Source organism: Antennarius striatus, chromosome 18 (genome assembly GCF_040054535.1).
Source record: "Antennarius striatus isolate MH-2024 chromosome 18, ASM4005453v1, whole genome shotgun sequence".
Taxonomy (NCBI): domain Eukaryota; kingdom Metazoa; phylum Chordata; class Actinopteri; order Lophiiformes; family Antennariidae; genus Antennarius; species Antennarius striatus.
In genome coordinates this window covers 10,368,292-10,386,892 of record NC_090793.1, presented here as the reverse complement: position 1 = coordinate 10,386,892, position 18,601 = coordinate 10,368,292, and the positions used below count along the sequence as shown (strand labels likewise).

Below are 18,601 nucleotides of genomic sequence, written 5' to 3'. Positions count from 1 at the left end.
CAGAAGACATGTCAAGCAACAACAAGCACACGGTCATCCTCGTTCATTGTTTGCTCCCTTGACAAGCAATGCCCAAAGCTCTTTAGCCCAGCACATGAAAGAGGCAGGAGGAAGCAGCTTTATTTATCATTTATTCAGACTGCTTTGGAGCACCGGCATGTGCCGGGGTAAATTCTTTGGAGATAGCCCAGGACATTGTTTTCTACATTATGTTGCATTATACTTTTAGCCTGTCTTTTCCTCCTTGTCATCCTCCTCTGGGTTGTACACACTGACAGTGAACTCGCCGGCCTCTGTGCCGTACTTATTCTTGACCAGGAGGGCGTATTTGCCAGAGTCTGCAGTGGTGACTGCAGCGATTGTGATGCTGGCAAACTTCCCGTTCTCAAACTTGAGTGTGTAGTGGTCGTCAGACACCAGCAGCTTCTCGTTCTTTGTCCAGCTCACCTCAGGTACGGGCTCGCCCCACACGTTCCCAGTCAAGTTCAAGGACTAAAGAGAAAATCAAGATTGCAGGAGGGTTGAGTTGAATGTGGAAAAGTAAATTACACAAGTAGATTTAGAAATAGAGTCAGACTTGAAACAACTAAGCAAACAACTTCACACAGTATAAGGACACAGAAAATTTAATTATGCACCTTGCCCTCTTGAATTGCAACCACATCTGGCAAGCCTCCAACAACACGGGCACGATCTGAACAAGAAACAGGAGAGGGAGCCAGGAACAAAATATCAGTCATTAGTAAATCAATCAAGCTGTGTCTGTTGACAAAATTTTAAAGTTTTAGAGATGCCAACTTTCATTAAAAAACATTTAATTCACTGTTTATTTCATTTTATATACTACTAATCCTACTAAGGAAATTGTTAGCGCACTGTACACATACTGTTATTTTGATAGCATGTATGTGTGTGTGTGTGTGTGTGTGTGTGTTTACACACACACACACACACACACACACACATATATATATATATATTACTGTATATAGCGTGTATAGGCCCATAACACACAAGGGGCCTGTACGCAATATTTTGCTGTATGGAAATGTCAAGTTATAGAACCATTGCTTCTCCAGGAAATGTATCCTGAAGGAAGTTGTGATATTATGATAACATGACTGAAATATCACAGAGTAATGTTTACACGTAAACTGAAAAATAAATACTGTAATTACTTACTTCTCTCTGCAATTGCTGCGGCCCTACAGGAAGGAGACATATTAGGTGAATCTTAAAATGATATCCTGGGCTGGAGATTATTTTTTTATGCTACACAATGCCAGGAAATGCATTTGGAGTCATTCTAGAAAGGCCACAAAGTGCATAGAGTCTATTTTCAGTTTGTGTTGACACTTTCTATTTATTTTGGAAAATATCCGCCAACTACAACAAAAATTACACAACGGAATTACCAAACAGAAGGATCCAGTTAAATGAATTTGTGTACTTACTTGAGCCTTTGGAATTCTTCAAATGCCTCTTCCCATGCTGCACCATGACAAATAAATTTACCATTGTTAGGCGTACAAACAAACAGAGTCATTCTCTGAAATCTCAAATATTCTCCTTATTGTATCTTCAAAATTTCACTCACCCTTGCCAGTCAGCTCAAAGACTCTTTTAACACCATCCTTTCCATCAAAGATGTCCATGGTGTATTTGCCCTTGTCCTTCTCAGTGGGATCGTTGATCTTCAGCCAAATCTCCTCTCCTGTTACTCCAGACTTTACGTGCTCTGAGGCCGCAACCTTAGCATCTCTAATGGATGACACACATTGTAATACAGAGACCAATCAATACTTAACTCTTCACAAAGCATCAAGTGCAATGAATGTATTGTAGTCATTGCAGTTACATGTAGCTGAAATGAGATTCAATTGAAATATTGAATTACTCAACAAAGCCACCCTACCATAACTCAAATAATCCAAATAAAAATTTGGGACTTTATTTTCTACTGACAGTCTCACTCCAAATTTGAGTGACTTTACAAAGAAATTAAAAACAAGAAAACTAATTATGTGAAGGACCTGCAACCATTAAATGTGTAGAAAACATTACCAGCTCATACAAGGACTGGGACATAACAAAATACTCATTTTTAAATTGTCCCTGATTAATAAATAAGTAAATAAAGTGGCAATGTAAGCAGACATTTAACAATGTTGAAATTATTGTGTACAGTGCAAATATCAAAATATTCTTGAATCATCACACAGACACTTGCAGCAGGGTTTTGTAACCTTCAGAAAAAAATGTCAGATATTTAAGGTTTTAATTTATGTACTTGTGGAGCCAACCAACACGCTGTTCCTCGTGGTAATATGTGACCGTGGAGTAGAGGATGATGCCATGTTCAGTACTGCGAACGTTGATCGCAGAGGAGGAGTTGGCTGCAAAGTAAAGGAGCAAGTATTGACGTCTAATTGAAACCACAGTCATCAATATAATATTTAATATGATATAATAATATAAAAATAGTGAATTCAGTTGAATTTTTTTTTTTTTTAGTTTTAATCTTAGTCGCTTCCTTTGTTGCATGGTACTTTTATATCTGCCTAATTAATGGGAAGCTTACCAATAATCCTGAACAGCTCATTCATTACAGCCTGGTATCCTGGGAATTAAAAAAAAGAAAATTAATGTCATACTAAATAATATCTATTTAACTAAAATAATAGCACTGACATCCATGTCCCTTCAATTTCTCACATGCAAAATTCATAAATAAGCCTTTACCTGCACCCGTTAAACTGAAGGTGCTCCTGTCTTTGCCTCTGTCATCCCTGAGGAATACTTCATAAATGCCCATATCGTTCTTGGAGATCTAGAGTTTAAAAGTAAAATAAGTTTAAGTGTCATAATTACAGCACTAAGTCCCTTCTATCTTAAACAGAGGTAAATGCTGTATAATATTTGGGACAGATAATACACCGTACAGCCACACAGAGGCTAACAAAACCAAAAGAGCAGGCTTTTCTGCTGTGGATTTTAAAAGCACAGCACAAAAGGTAAGAGACAATGAGAAATTATAGGTGTCAACTTATGATAGCAAAGGTTATGTCCAGACTTTGGGTCTTGGCAGCGGGGGAACATCCTCAGCAGGTTGCATTTTATCCTCTGTTTCTGCCTGTTTCGCTTGCTTAATAATCCACTGAAAATTAGACAGATAAAGCAGTTAATGCAAAAGCGATGGAGAAGAGTGGCAGCGAATAGACCGTTTCTTAAGAGCTCATGCAATGACACCAACCCCCTCTTTGTGAGTGATGTTACAACACTTTCAACAACCATGAAACTCCAATTTAAATGTACTGGCAAAAACAGATTACCATCCTCAATAAAGAACACCTCCATTGTTTTGAAGTTTTGGCTGCAGTAGCCAGAGGAGGTAAATTCAGTGCGGTATTAGAAAAGAAGTTTGTGAAATTTTGACATAACGAAAAGTATGTCTGCCAAGTTATACATTTCCAAGTGCTGTCTGCAGCAGCGCTCCAGTGGGACTCAGGAACGTGAATATTTTGAAAGGTGTTTCATCATTTATGGTTCTGTGTCTCAAAGAGGGATAGCTGGTAGCATAACGTGTGGTCTACATCTGCAATGGAAGCCTAGAAGCATCAGAGTTAGCGCTTTTAGCTCTTTACTCATAGGTTCACAACTGCTCCCATGCTATGGCCTTTGTCTAATGGGCTGACCTTTCCAATATTAAAGGTCAGTCCACCATCTTCCTTTTCGATTTTCTTAGCATCCTCATCATCCTCTGTAATCTCAATGCTGTCCTTAGACCAGATGATCTCAGTCTCTTGTTTGACATTTCCTATCTGTAGAGAGAAAGAACCTATTGTATGATGCTCCATCTTAAAAAAATATTATCTGCAGTTTAATATGACAGTCACTCTTCTTACCTTGCATTTCAACAACACATTACATTCCTCAGTAACAGTAAAGTCAAGGTACTCAACGAAATGAGGACCTGTGGAAAACATGATCAGTAATTATTGTAAAATTAGTGTTCGACTTCATGTAATGGAAATGTAACTGCCTTACCTTGTTTCCTGACCCATTCTGCCCTCTCAAATTCTGATTTCTTTTGGAGCTCTCTGAATTCTGAACAAGAGAAGCAGATTTCTCAACTCAATGTTCAGATAGACAGTGCATCAGAAAGTTGCATTCAGAAAAAAGAAACATGACAGTCACAAAAAAGATTGTCTTTTGCTGCCATTCAGTGGACATACATATTCACTGCACCACCTATCACAGCAAAGTTTTTCAATGTGTGCTATGAAAACTAATCTTCTTTCTGCAAGTACGAGATCAGTCAGGAAGTCAAAGTTGTCTTTGACACCTTACCATCCCCAATGAGCACCAGACTGGTGGTACCCTTAGCCTTGCCATCCACCAGGTTAAAGGTGAACGTTCCCTCATCAGTGACCTCAAGGGAGTCCATAAACATTTCAATGATGCCAGTGGACTGGTCGAAGTTCATTGTGTATTTCTAGAAACAAAAACAAAAAAAACATATAAGTTATTGCAATGTGGATACAAAGACATGTGATTTTCTGAATATGATTCCTACCTTTCCTTGAGTGACGATGGCATCATTAAACACATACTCCACTTGGCAGGCGGAAGTGCATTTCTCCACCTGTGTCCAGAGTCGAACACGACCTTTCTCAAGCAGCTCCATGGCCATTTGATTCTTGAAGGGAATAACTGGAAAGACACATATTTTCAGATTCAATTATTATGCCAATTGTGCATTAATTCAATTATCTGTGTCAGTGAACAAGGGCTGGAAAATTAATTCCATGATAGGACTCTGTTTCTGGACTATTTACTGATAAAGGGGGAATCATGACAATGTCCCAATTCATAAAATATATCCAAAACATTTCTTTGGCCTTGCAAATAATGTCATCATAAGTGAAAAAGAAAACTGGTGTTTCTGTGTGTGTTATATGTTTGCATTGTATCTGATTTATAGAGACATTCACCAGGAAACTTGTGATCATGGCTGATGTCAAGGAGACGCTTGAGACCTGTCAAGTAAAAACAGCAGGATGGATGAATATGTTGACCTTTGAAAAAAATTTAACATCAAATCTTGTACAAAAATGTGCATAACCCTGGCTGTTACAATACCTGTACAGTTGTTCAGCACCTACTAGCTATATACAAAAAACCCTCAACAAATATCTATACGTTATGCATTGGACATCACTAGAGCAGGTAAAGTCAGGTTTATAAATAGAAGTACAGGAAGTCTATCAGTGCCTCCTCAAACATTTAATACTGATATAATTCAAACACTACAATTTTCAAGAACACAGGAGAGGGGATGCAAAAACTGTGGCCTGACTCACCCTCCTCGGTGAGTGTGTAGCTGGAGGAGATGCCATTGGTGTTAGTGACGACGCAAGAGAAGGTGCCCAGATCGTCCAGTGAGGGACTATTAAAGATAACTCTGGACCTGATCGTTAGGTGACAAAAACACTTTGAAACAAACATTGCATTGGCAATCAAGAATGGAAACAGAGTAAGAGAGTCAATTTGGTTGCAGTAAACTTCATGGGAAAATCATCATTCAGTGGACACCTACTTGCCCCGCTCATTGACAATTGTCAAGCTAGAAGTGTCTGTGATGGTTTGGTAATTCTTTGACCAAATGAACTCTGAGTCCTCTTTTATCTCTGAGCACTCAAAGATCATAGAAATCACACCATCCTCATCGACATCCACACAGATTTCTTTGGTGCCTGAAGGTAGAGTAGATGTTTACCTTAGCTGTGCATCAGTGGCATTATAGTACATATTTCAGCTGATAAAGTCAAAAAGAATTTATCGTAATCAAATGACAAATAATACAATATTAAGATATACTGTAGGTTTAAAGATATATAAGAGTCTGCTATTCAAGACAATCCAGACATGCATAGGCTTGAGTTAAACAACAACTACACTTACCAGGACGTGTCAGTGCCAGGATTGGGCCTAATGCTGCCGAGGCATTTCCAACTCCAGCAAGATTTTGGGCTCGCACACGGAAGACGTAGGATGTACCAGCCTTCAGCCCAGTCACCTGAATGACCATGCCATCAATCGCAGGGAGACATGCTTAAAAAAAGTTCCCAAAGGAGTTTCACAGAATGTTCCAATCTGACCAGTATCTTCATGTTCACCTTCATGTGTTTCGTCTTGTTGACCTTCTCATGAACGGCTTTCCAGCCCTCTTCTCCAGCTGTGGCATCCTTGACATCCAAATAGTAGCCATTGACAGGAGAACGGCCTTCAAATACTGGTGGCTCCCACAAAACCACAAGGGAGGTGTCACGGACCTCCAGCACATGAAGACCAACAGGACCACCTCAGAGGTTAAATGAGATAGGGTTGATTTTTGGATTCTCGAACACATGGTTACCACTACTGACTTTCTATAAATCTGACAGTTCATAGATGATTAATCTTTAAGTCTATTATACCTGCTGTCTATCTTATTCTTCCATTCTCTCTGAATGCTGCTGTTGTGAAAACTGGGATCTTGTCTTGTCTTAAATCATCTCATCTTATCCAATTCACCAACTCAACCATAATGTCTTGCATACCTGGCACAGTGATTGTCCACTCCTTACACTCCAGAGCTGCACTGGCCAGAGATGCCTTACTCAGACCTGCCATGTTCATAGCACGCACCTGGAACTGGTAGAAAATGTTTTCCTTCAGGTTCTCGGCCTGGAAAAAGCAAAAACAGAGAATAAGATACACAGATCTATAACACTTCACTATGATAATAATTACCAAGTCATTCAGTGTTATCGTTAATAATTAACATCCTGCTATTGTTACAAAGTGTGATGAATGACTACATAAGACAGTGACAAATTAGTACTCACAACTTAATTCATACAAAAGCCAAATTAATTTCATTATCTCCACCAAACACAACTGGAGGAAGTTTTGCTATCACCCATGATTGTTTTTCTGAGTGCATGTCCGTATTTATCTAAAACAAGTGTCAAGAGATGTTTAAATGTATCAACATATCTTGGGCCAAGAAGTGTTGAGTAAATTTTGAGGTAAATACAGTTTAGGTACAGACTCTGGTCCCTCTTTCATTTGATTCAACATTAGAAGACAGCCATCTCTGGATGTGCAGGGACTGTCATGGTTGACACGTCTCTGTAACATCACATGGCAGTCAGGGACAGTACCTTTGGATTGGTAGACCAGGGCGGTGGTCCCTCTTTTCAAAAAGGGGGACCGGAAGGTGTGTTCCAACTATAGGGGGATCGCACTCCTCAGCCTCCCGGGGAAAGTCTATTCCAGGGTATTGGAGAGGAGGATTAGACCTATAGTCGAACCACGAATACAGGAGGAACAATGCGGTTTTCGTTCTGGTCGCAGAACACTGGACCAGCTCTACACTCTCCATCGAGTGCTCGAGGGTTCATGGGAGTTTGCCCAACCAGTCCAAATATGTTTTGTGGATTTGGAGAAGGATTTCGACCATGTCCCTCGTGGTGAGTGCTTCGGTGGTATGGGGTTCGGGGCCCTTTGCTGAGGGCTGTCCGGTCCCTGTATGACTGAAGCCAGAGCTTGGCTTGCATTGCCGGCAGTAAGTCAGACCTTACTGCCGGTAGTGTGTGTGTGTATATAGTATACACACACACACACACACACACACACACACACATATATATATATATGTATATATATATGTATATATACGTGTGTGTGTGTGTGTGTGTGTGTATTAGTGTGTACAGGCTCTAACACACACATTTAAGGGGCCTGTAGGTATGCAGTATGGGGGAGGTCGAGTGGCGGGCAGCTCCTTCTTGATGCACCCTAATGAGCAACTTGTAAAAGGGATGGCGCCTTGCTCAGGGGTGCCTTGGCAGTGTTCGGGAGGTGGGATGATGCCTCCCACTGTCGGCTCACACTCTGGGGTGTCTGGGCGGGAGTGGGAATCGAGCCACTGATTTTTGGAGTAACGGACGAACCGCTCTACCACCCGCTCCACTGCTGTTAAATGTACATTTCCAATGTAAGAGGAGTAGGTGCTGCTAGTTACTGTGGTGTGAAGCAATGTCATAAAAACATGCTCTGTATTGTGTGATCTATAATACAATAGTTTACGATCTTCACACGGTGATACAATGGAATGCACCAACAGGTTACACTATTCTCTTTTAATATCCTGTAACCTGGATATTAATTGTCCAATTGTGCAGGTTTTACCATAAAACAACAGCCTCAGTGGACGTGTACACACTCTAAGTGCTTTATAGTTCAAAATGTGATGTTGAGTGCTTCAATAACAAAATCTTACTTTATAAGAGGTAGTAGTCACAGCCTTGTGGTTCATTTCATGCCATTTCCCAACAACATCTCCCTTCACAGTCCTATAGTCTACAAAATATCCCCGTATATCAGCTCCACCATCATTAGTAGGAGCAGTCCAGCCCAGCACCATGTAGTCCCTTTCAGCCTCCAGCAGGGTCACACCAGTGGGCTTTCCAGGGGTTGCTGAAAAGAATGTAAATTAAGTAAAAATGTAACATATTGTAAGGGAAGACAGAAGCATGTTAAAAAGAGTCACTTTCAGATATTCAGAGTCTGTTTGCTTGTGAGGAACAATTCACTACTATTCACTGCAGTACCACATTAGCAGCAGAAACAGATGACTTGGCTCTTACCAAATAATCCACTGATATTTGTCATCATTAATTGTCAAAGGTATCAGAACAATTACAAGTGGTTCAGTTGGACATGCTTTGTACACACAAGCAGAAACATGACTTTGAGGCATTTTAATATAATACTTACATCCAAGGCCAGAAACATATGCATATTAAAATATTCATAATCCAGATTGGATGGTCATTAGGTTCATGCTGTTTAGATCACATTGTTTAAACCTTTGTGTCAGCCATATACCAAAGGGGATCCCTGAAGAGTTACCAAACAGCAAAAGAGAACTCAAACAAAAAATACATACAGAAATCAATACTTAAAAGTAAATTAATTGCAAAACAATGTGTTATTCAAACTTGTTACTATTAAATAACTTGGGATAAAGTAAAATGGGTAGATTTTGTGTTAGTGAAGAGTATTTCAGCCAAGCACATGCAAAAAATCTACCAGCGCTATCTACTAGTGTTTATAGTCTAAAAGACTGTAAACAGTGTAACTGGAAATAATGATTCCTAACCTCTAATAAATAAAAAGTAAAGGAAGGGAAGGAAGTTTGCATAGTTCATTAACAAAGATGAGTGAAGGGGCTCGTAGGCTAAGGGCAGATGGAGGACATGTATAAATCTGTTTCTAGGTCATTCCCTGGATAAATAAATGTGGGAGGATGTAGCAGTGGGAGAGAGTACGACTTCAATGCTAAAATGAATGATACAGATGAGTTGTGAGGATACTCACAGATGGCAGCTTTCACAACCACAGGCTCAGCACTGGGGGAGCTCTGGCTATATCCAGCAGCATTGACTGCCTTGACTCGGAACACATAATTTTCTCCAGTAGTCAGGCCATGACACACAAACCTGAAAACAGAACAGAAGAAGGAATAGTGGCTCACTTTATCATTACATTATACACGTGAAATTCTTGATGGAATTTTCAGGAACTTGTTAAGTAAGGTTCATAGAGACGTCTGAGCTCTGCTGAGTTACTTTGTAGTTTCTAGTGATCAGTTCATCTTTCTAAGCAATAAATGACCATGTGATTTCTTCAGCAGAATTATCTTCAACTGCACCCACCTGGTTTGCTTGACAGGTTTGTTGGTGCAGGGCATCCAGACATCAGTGCCCACCACACTACATTCAATATAGTAGCCAGCCAGGTGTTTGACATCCTTGGATTCCGTCCAGGAGACTACAACTGAGGTGTCAGTGTTCCTGATGGCCACTGCCTGACCCGGAGCACAGGGCAGATCTGTGCAGAAAACGAAGAGAAATGAGATTGAGCTGAATGCCAGGGAATACCAGTAGTTCGACAGACAGACAGAGCAAGAAAAAAGAACAAGAGGGCTAAATTAAGTATGTGAGAAATGCATTTCGACAGCACACTGATGATGCTATAATATACTGTAAATAATATTGACCAGCCCTGACCTGGTAAGTTTTACCAATTGATGCCAACGCAAGTCTCACCCAGTTTATCTCCAACTGTGATCTCTTCTGTGCACATTGAAGGCTCGCCCACACCAGCTGAGTTGCAGCAACGCACACGGAAGCTGTATGCTTTACCCTCAGCCAGGTCAAACAGAGCAAAGCGGGGAGACTTCACCGGCATACCAGTGTTCACCCTCTGCCAGCTGTCAGTCCCTGACATGCACTGTGGTCCACAGAAAACAAGTGACATTTGAATAAAGTGACAGATTACATAAGAAAACAATAGCAGTCAAAGAAATGATATGCTAAGCAAGTAAAACTGTTTGAATTAGATAAAAGCAAAAGGTGTCATAATTTTAAAAAAATAAATTCATATTTGAGAATCCAAACTGTAAAATAGTGCTATATTTTACAAAAAGAAATTAAGCTTCCTCACCTTCTCGATGTAATACATGACCCCCTCATGACCCCTCAGAACAGGAGGCTTCCATGCAAGCACCACATAGCTCTTGGTTGCCTCTGTAACTACAACATCGGTGGGTTCTCCCGGAACAATACCCACTAAGGGGGCAAGAAGATGCTCACATTATTGGAAAATCACCTCATAAACTACCTGACTTGAACTTAAATTGCAATTGTATATTAGTGAAAGTTGACAACCGGTCCTTAAACAGTTGTATTAAATGCCAGTTAAAAGCCAGAGTAAGAGAGTAAGGCTGTCATACCGATGGGATCCTCTTCTGTGAACTTGATCATCCCAGTCCAAGGGGCAGAGGGACCAGCTGTTAGGGAAAATAAAATACATTCTTTCAAAAGTGCAACAGTTGGGTTTGTTGCAGTGTGTTAGTAGGGCTCTGACTGTTACCTCGGAGGCAGGCTCTGTCAGAGTGGTCCATGGCAACCACTGCCTCAGAAACACGGGATGGACGGCTGACTCCTGCACTGTTCAAGGCCCGCACCCTAAATATATAAGAACGGCCTTCCACCAGACCTGTGACAGGGAAACGGGCGTACTTGACTGGAACATCATTGCACTGAGCCCAGTGGTGGGTTCCCACCTCACACCTACCAAGAAAATACGTATAAATTAGAAATGTGAATGCAACATCTGATTTGTCATAGTAACAAGACAAAAACAACAACAAATTTCCACTGAAAATAGTCCATCTTATGTTGACTTTTTGTGAACAGTAGAGTGGTGTTTGTAATTGGTGGAAATTTCAAATGCAATTTACAATTATTGCATATGTTGATTAATTTGCTGATTATATAATGATTAATTGATTGAAAACTTATTGAAAACACACTCATCACAATTTCCAAGCCAAGTTGATGTCTTCAGAGGCTGCTTTTTTTGTTCAACCAACTTTCCAAAACTAAAAAAAACTCTTCATGTACCGTTACAAAGGGAAGTAGGATTCTATCAGAACCCAAATATTCGGATTACACTGAAGAAAAATATCTCTGACAAACCTGTCGACATAATATCCCAGGATGGAGCTGCTGCCCTCCACCGCTGGCTGCTTCCAAGTTATCACTACATAGTCCTTGTTAGCATCATGACAGCATACATCCAGGGGGGCCACAGGAACCCCCTCCACCTCTACTTCGGCATCTGGCATAGCAAAAACACACCCACACCCACCCACCCACACACACACACACACACACACACACACACACACACACACACACACACACACACACACACACACACACACACACACACACACACACACTTGTGAGCAGTGTTTCTAAATCAGGATGATATCCATTACATACTTAGTTTCCATTTCTAACATACTGAAGCCTTTACAGTCCACTGTGACAGAACGGTTTCTAACTTGGTAACATTAACAGAGATTGTGAAGACTCCCCCTTATGCATAAACTTGCTCATCTGTATTTCAAATCACATTCTTTGTCGTGCATAACAACAGATATAGAAGCTGCATTCCACAGAGGAAACCCAACACCTCAAATGGAGCTGAATGGAATGGCACCCAGCTCGTTGTCTGAGTGTGTAGTGATCTGTAATATGATGCTTTACTGCCATATAACATTTTAAAACTATAAATTTAGTGCAAGTTTGAGAATCTCAAACATCTCATACATTTATTCTCATTTAAATATAATGCATCATTAAACAAAACTCCACTTCCAGAGGAGAGTCCCTCTTTTTGCAATGGAATCTGAGTAGCTTATTACCTTACCTCTGACAAACACATAGGCAGAGTAGATGTCAAAGCCAGATTTAGTATTGACGCGTAGGGTGTACATGCCCTCATCTTCCTTGTTGAGATGTATGAGGGTGAGGGTGGCACGCTCTCCAGACCAGTGAGTGTGAACCCATTTAGAGGGCTTCAAGGGGACAGCTAAAATAAGAAGTCATATACAAAAGACAAGGATAAATATAGTGGATTCATTCAAGAAGTAGTACAAGTAGACAAAAGAAATATTTCTGTTACATTTTTGTCCTTACAATCTCTGTACCACACAACTTCAGGCTGGTAGTTTTTCACAGTGGGATAAATGATCACAGAGCAGCCAAGACTCAAAGTCCTGCCTTCCTGGCCAAAAGCCACTTCGAATTTGTCAATAATTGTTGTTTCAAATGTAACCCCGTATTCAGGGCAGAAACCATCTGCAGAAGAAAAAGGATTTAAGTTACTGATTTTGAAGTATTAAAGGTGTATTAACTGGTAGATGAACAAAGAGCTGAGAGCAATTCGAGACTCCTTGAAGTTTAATTTAAAGAAACATCGTAATCAATAATTACATTTTCCATTATTAAAACAGATATGTGTTAATAATTGAATGTCATTCATGACTTATTTGTTGCACTTGCAGTTAGCTGGCCTTACCTAAAACAGTATTGACAATTATTTGAAGTGACTCACGTGGTTTGATAGCTAGTGGTCCTGCATCATCACCCTCCTGAAACCCTGAGGAGAAAGAGATTGTTTAGCAGCTTTATGATTCAGTGGTGTTCATGACACAATATGACACACTGTAGTACTATTTAATAACTGTGCACAGGCTTAAAGACTGTCCCCCAAACATTTTGCACTGGAGCTGGGTCCTGAAAACACAACCGTACAGTTGTCTTTATAGTGGTCTTAATTTAAACCAGTATTTTGAACTTTGAATTCCAACCGGAGAGGGAGCTGCTGCCAAAACAGTTACCTACTTTTGACAACAATTGTTGCCACAAAAGAAGCTTCTCCTTTCACATTGAGGGCAGAGGCTCGATACTGAGCAGTATCCATGAAATCACAACTAAAAATAACAAACACAGATGTGGTGAATTAACAGCATTTCATTTACAGAATATTTTCCTAAATAATAATAAACCATTTTGGCTAATCTGTTGTTTTAGGCATGCAGTTTAGGCTAAATGATTACCTACTTCTTGATCTCTAGGGAGTGCATGTTATAATTACTCTCAGTTGTGTATTTCTCTGGATTGGCCCTGGCATCAATGAGAACATTGTTTTTGTACCTTGAAGACAGCAGAGAGATAGCAGAGCAGCATGAATGTTATCATTTGGCAACTGTGAAAAGTTGGATGACAAATTCTCTACAACACTGATCAACATCTCCCCTCTGACACATAGCAGGATGAGGTGATGGCTTCTGAGGATGTCTCACCAGGTAATCCTAGGTTTAGGCCATCCAGCCACTGTGCAGTGCAGCAGGAGAGTGTTGCCCTCCCAAACAGTTTGCCCACGGGGTTTGACTATAAACTCTGGAGGGTGTGTCAGGCTATCTGGGTTCATTTTCTTACGGAACTCCGCCCATTCATCCATCTACAACAAGAGAGTTAAGGTGGATTGTTGCAGAGAAAACTTTTGTGGGTGACAGAACAGTATTTGAAGGAGAACTGGAATCTGTAAAGGTATGAAAGATCTTACCGTCCTGCTCAGTGCCATGCGTTCAACGGATTCCCTGACTTGCGTGGTCCGGGTTTTCTTCTCCACTTTAATGTGCATAGCCTCCTTGGCCTCCCTGACAAACAGGTTCCTCATGGCCACATAGTGAATCCCTTCCTCGGTCTGCTCGTATTCCTGGGCCTCCATTAGACCGCGAACAACACCATGACTGGTGACATCACATGAGTGAGTAGTTTGGACTTTATTAATATTGTATTCGCCATCAATGGTATTATTTTACCTTTTAGAGTATCGCTCATATTTTACAGTATTTTCACTCACTTGGCTCGAAACACAGGAATCACATAGCCGATAACTTCTTTGTCCTTGTCTATTGCCAGGTAGGTTCTTTTGGCTCTTTTGGGTAGCGGGCTGAGCTTCACAACTTCCTTTTCTGTCTCCGTCTTAACGGTGGTCTTCACGCTTAGAGGCAAAAAACAACACTGGCATCACATAAATTTGTGACATCCAATTACAGTTTATCATTAACTGTCTTCTACAAGCCCTTTGACATTTAAAACATTCATCCATGGTTCCCTTATTATCGTTAAATGATAATCAGTGTCAGTTAAAAACTAACACAACATGTACATCTGAGTGACTATGTAATTTCCCTGCGGGGATTAATAAAGTATACTTCTTCTTCTTCTGATGACTTCATGTATTTATGTGGCTTATTTTTCTTTAAAATCAAGAAAATAAAAGCACATAAGGTAGCACACTGCATTTAGTGACAAGATCCATCACTCTCATGAACAAATTCTTCCAAATAATTACTAATTCTTAAACTCATTCATTTCTTATTCATTAAAGGCAAACATTTGATAAAATAGAAGTTTAAATGTAACTTCTGTGGCATGTGACACATTTGTTGACTATAAACTACCTAAAACACTAAGTTGCAGTGAAATCTAAAAATTATGGCCAATATCTTCAACAAGACTATTACCATCTCTCTGTTTTTATAAGAATGGCAGCTGAATAAGAACACATTAAGAATATAATATAGAAAAAGTAAATGTTCCTCTGACCATCCTCCAGCACCCTGACCCATACTACACCCATTGGAACTGATTATGCTGCAAACAATAATTTTAAAGATCTGCTTCCCATTATAATATTTGTCAAGACTGCCCGACTCTCGTATATACTGTATCCACATCAAGAAGTCTTTTCCTGCTGATTGCTCATCGGTCATGTTTAATGGAGTTTAGTTCAGTGTATCAGAAAGTAAAATGTAAAACTTTTGACAGCTAATGTAAACATCTTATTTCTTTACACTGAGAAGCTCCAGTGTGCATCAAGTTTTTAATCCATCATTCCTAAATAAATACTGGACCAGCACACAACTTGAAGAAGATGTTTTCTACCCTGTATAAACTGTGCAGTCAGAGGCAACAGAGAGCCAAATGGATGATTTGCAGTCCAGAGCATTTAGAACTAGAAATAACAGCTTCAGCACATCAATCATTTTCAGTGATCCTCTTATTAATTATCTGAAATTCATTCATTCATTCATCTTCCAAACCAAACTTCATCCGTTGTTGCGGGGTGCTGGAGTCTATCCCAGACAACTGGGATAGACTCCGTAACTAACATGAGCAGACACACTCACACCTACAGTCAATTTTGGGACCAGCCAATTAACCTGAAGCACATGTTTTTGGAGGTGGGAGGAAGCCGGAGAGCCTGAAGAGAGCCCAGTAGACATGAGGAGAACATGCAAACTCTGCACAAAGTTGAACTCAACCCGGAACCACCTTGCTGTGCGGCGACAGCACTACCCACTGCGCCACTATGCCGCCCATTATCTGAAATTATTACAATAAATTAACTGTAACTTAAAATATAACAAGCCGTTAACCAAGTAGTGATGTCATGAAAAAAGTGTGTGATTATTATCTCGATGATCATTTGTCAATAAATGAACAAATAGTTTTAGCTTTAGCTTCCATTGTAATGGTCTCATTGTATCCACTTGGATCTTTATTCGATGTATATCGTGTTGTATTATTACGTTATTATTACCACTTGTAAATCCAAAGATATGAAGCCAAAGTGACCTTTCTGTCCAACAATCCATCGCAAAAGTAATGTAACGTAGCTCTCACTTTTTGAGAGCTGCAGACTCAAAACGTAAGAGACGGACTACATATCTCACTGAAACTTGGAGCCTTAAAAATCTAAAACTAAACACACTGGGCGGCTTAGGATGGGTGGTTTGAATGCCTCGTCATCTATTGTCATGTCCTTGGGCAACACACTTCATTCGCTTGTGTGTGTGAAAGAGTATGAATCTAGTGTTGTTTTGGACAGGCCATTGGAGCAGATTGTCAGATTGTGGCTACACATGTAGTCTATCATCACCAAGTATGAATTTCGGAGTGGATGATTAATGGAACTGTTGTGAGTATTGTCTCCAAAAAGGCACACTATAAATCTGATCGATTAATAGTGGCTCCAGAGAACTGTGTTGAATGTATTAATCAGCTCTGATGGGTTAGAACCTACAGGTCACATTTAGAGAATCCCTTTTTTTACCTTCCTATAATAACTGTCTCACTTCCGTTTTCTTACCTATGGCTGGTGGTCTTGACAGTCGACTTGATTGACTGCTGGCTAGCAATTGACTTGGAGCTCAGGAAACTGCACTCACAGTAATGCTGCTGTTGCTGCTGTTGCTGCTGTTGCTGCTGCTTCTCCATCACTTGAATTGATCGTGGCATCCTGATGGCTGCTCCACCAACCTTTTAGATCAGCTGTTGTTCAGCTTGACCTGCTCTGTAAATCAATAGTATTGTTATGTGTATTTTTCTTTTAAGTTTTGTGATTTGAACGTTAGTAAAGTACGATTAGCTTTTAGAGCTAATGGTTTCATGAACAACTTATTAAAATGACATTGTAATTTTTGCTTTGTGTGGCAGTCAAAGCATCATCTCTAGATAGGAACAAGTTCTATTGTGATAGATCTACTTCTTATGTGTTAAATGAAGAAGCAGCACGCAATTAATGGTGACACCTAATGGTGGAATCATCAAAATGGTAGTTCCCCACATCTTGAGGAATCTAAATGACAATGGTTACCTACACACGTGGAATTATGAAAGTGATAAGATGTGTGTAGTGATGCAATCCGGTGAGGGATTTTTTTATTTTTTTTTTAGGAAATGTGAGGCTTAGGCCACAAAATGGATAGATGTCAATGCACAAAAATAACAACAACTTTATTATTGATTGAGTTAATTATAAATAAAGTCTGAGTTCCTTTCACTGCTTACAGTTTTGTTCCCCTTAGTCAAAATTCCTCAATGTGAGTTTTGACATGTCAAAGCTGCATGTATCATCAGAATTAGACACAGATTTATTAATAATAATATAAAAACATTTATTTGTGTGTCACTCACCTCAAGTAAGAATTCAACAATCCACAATAGAAGTGAATAAGAGAAGATTCCTGTTATTCCAAAAGTAGCTAAAGCAAGTCCAGATCTGGGGAAAGCAGCAGGGTGAAGAGCAGTGGACAGGTCGGTAGTCCACAGAACAAAAATAATGCTGCCACTCTGCAGAAAGCACAAGACACCGTCAGGACCTTTTAAGGCTGGGGCAGCTTTAAATTTAGACCACAAGGAGGGCCAGGCAAGCTAAGGAGCGAGGGAGACATACAGTTCACATGTTGATACAGTAGTGGCTTACTTCAACTTGTGCTACCTGTTGAATGGGAATGAATTGTTCCGTAACAGGAAACTGTCATTATCACACAGAGGGCTTGAACCTTTACTGAAATCCTGTCTAATTACTGTAATTATTTGCTCGATTTGTAAAGATGAACCAATAAGTGACCTCAACCTCAGAGCACTAGATGTTACACTTCTCACATTAAATTTTTTTTTTTTTAAATTCTGGGTGTCTTTTCATTCACCCATCATGACTGAGAGGACAGGGTTTTTTTAAAATTTCAGCTTCACAAAATCATTTACAAGTTGAGACACATTAAAACTGATTATTGATAGTTGAATCTCAGCAAAATTAAATTTGGAGTGAAGAGTTGAGAAAATGATAAATGTTTGTTATTGATCGCTGCCACTTGCTGGTGGAGTGTATAAATTGCAATTTTACCATTTGGACACAATCAAAATTTTAAATCAGATTTGTATCAAAACATTTGTTGCAGATATATATAAATACCCAACAACGATTAATTTTACTACTGTGTTGTCTCATAGGTGGGCCGGATGTTTACTGATGTTCTCCTTAGTCAAATGTGAATAATTACATCCCATTATACTGCCACCAATGTAGCGTTCAGAACTGAGGTGTTCATAACTTCTCTCAAATGGGACAAAAACCGGCGTCCACTCCACTCCTTTTATTGTCACTGGCACAGAACTCGCGGCCACACCTTTATAGACGTCACACAACTACGTCACAGAGCAAAACCGACTGAAATGACCATCATTTATGACACCACAGATAGAGAAACAAAATAGACATACACTAACACACCACTAGATGTTGCTTCACTTCTATCATGTATAAAACGGGACATAAG

General features: G+C 39.8%; 1 protein-coding gene across 1 annotated transcript; it reads right to left on the bottom strand.

Moving 5' to 3' along the window:
- Positions 1-117: 117 nt before the first annotated feature.
- On the bottom strand, positions 118-17,588 carry myom1a (myomesin 1a (skelemin)). The gene is made up of 37 exons (XM_068341501.1): positions 17,457-17,588; positions 16,630-16,833; positions 14,335-14,475; positions 14,035-14,221; positions 13,772-13,929; positions 13,530-13,622; positions 13,311-13,399; positions 13,021-13,065; positions 12,603-12,764; positions 12,334-12,495; positions 11,595-11,736; positions 10,987-11,186; positions 10,847-10,903; positions 10,558-10,682; positions 10,161-10,344; positions 9,768-9,942; positions 9,430-9,551; positions 8,330-8,526; positions 6,603-6,729; positions 6,180-6,364; positions 5,965-6,079; positions 5,600-5,756; positions 5,364-5,470; positions 4,995-5,039; positions 4,577-4,713; positions 4,351-4,495; positions 4,048-4,107; positions 3,906-3,973; positions 3,696-3,821; positions 2,743-2,830; positions 2,582-2,620; positions 2,291-2,396; positions 1,598-1,761; positions 1,455-1,491; positions 1,183-1,205; positions 639-694; positions 118-492 (listed from the first exon to the last, which is right to left on the bottom strand). The coding sequence occupies exons 2-37, from the start codon at positions 16,776-16,778 to the stop codon at positions 226-228; spliced, it is 4,440 nt and encodes a 1,479-aa protein (XP_068197602.1). The 5' UTR covers positions 16,779-16,833; positions 17,457-17,588; the 3' UTR covers positions 118-225.
- Between the last annotated feature and the right edge of the window lie 1,013 nt (positions 17,589-18,601).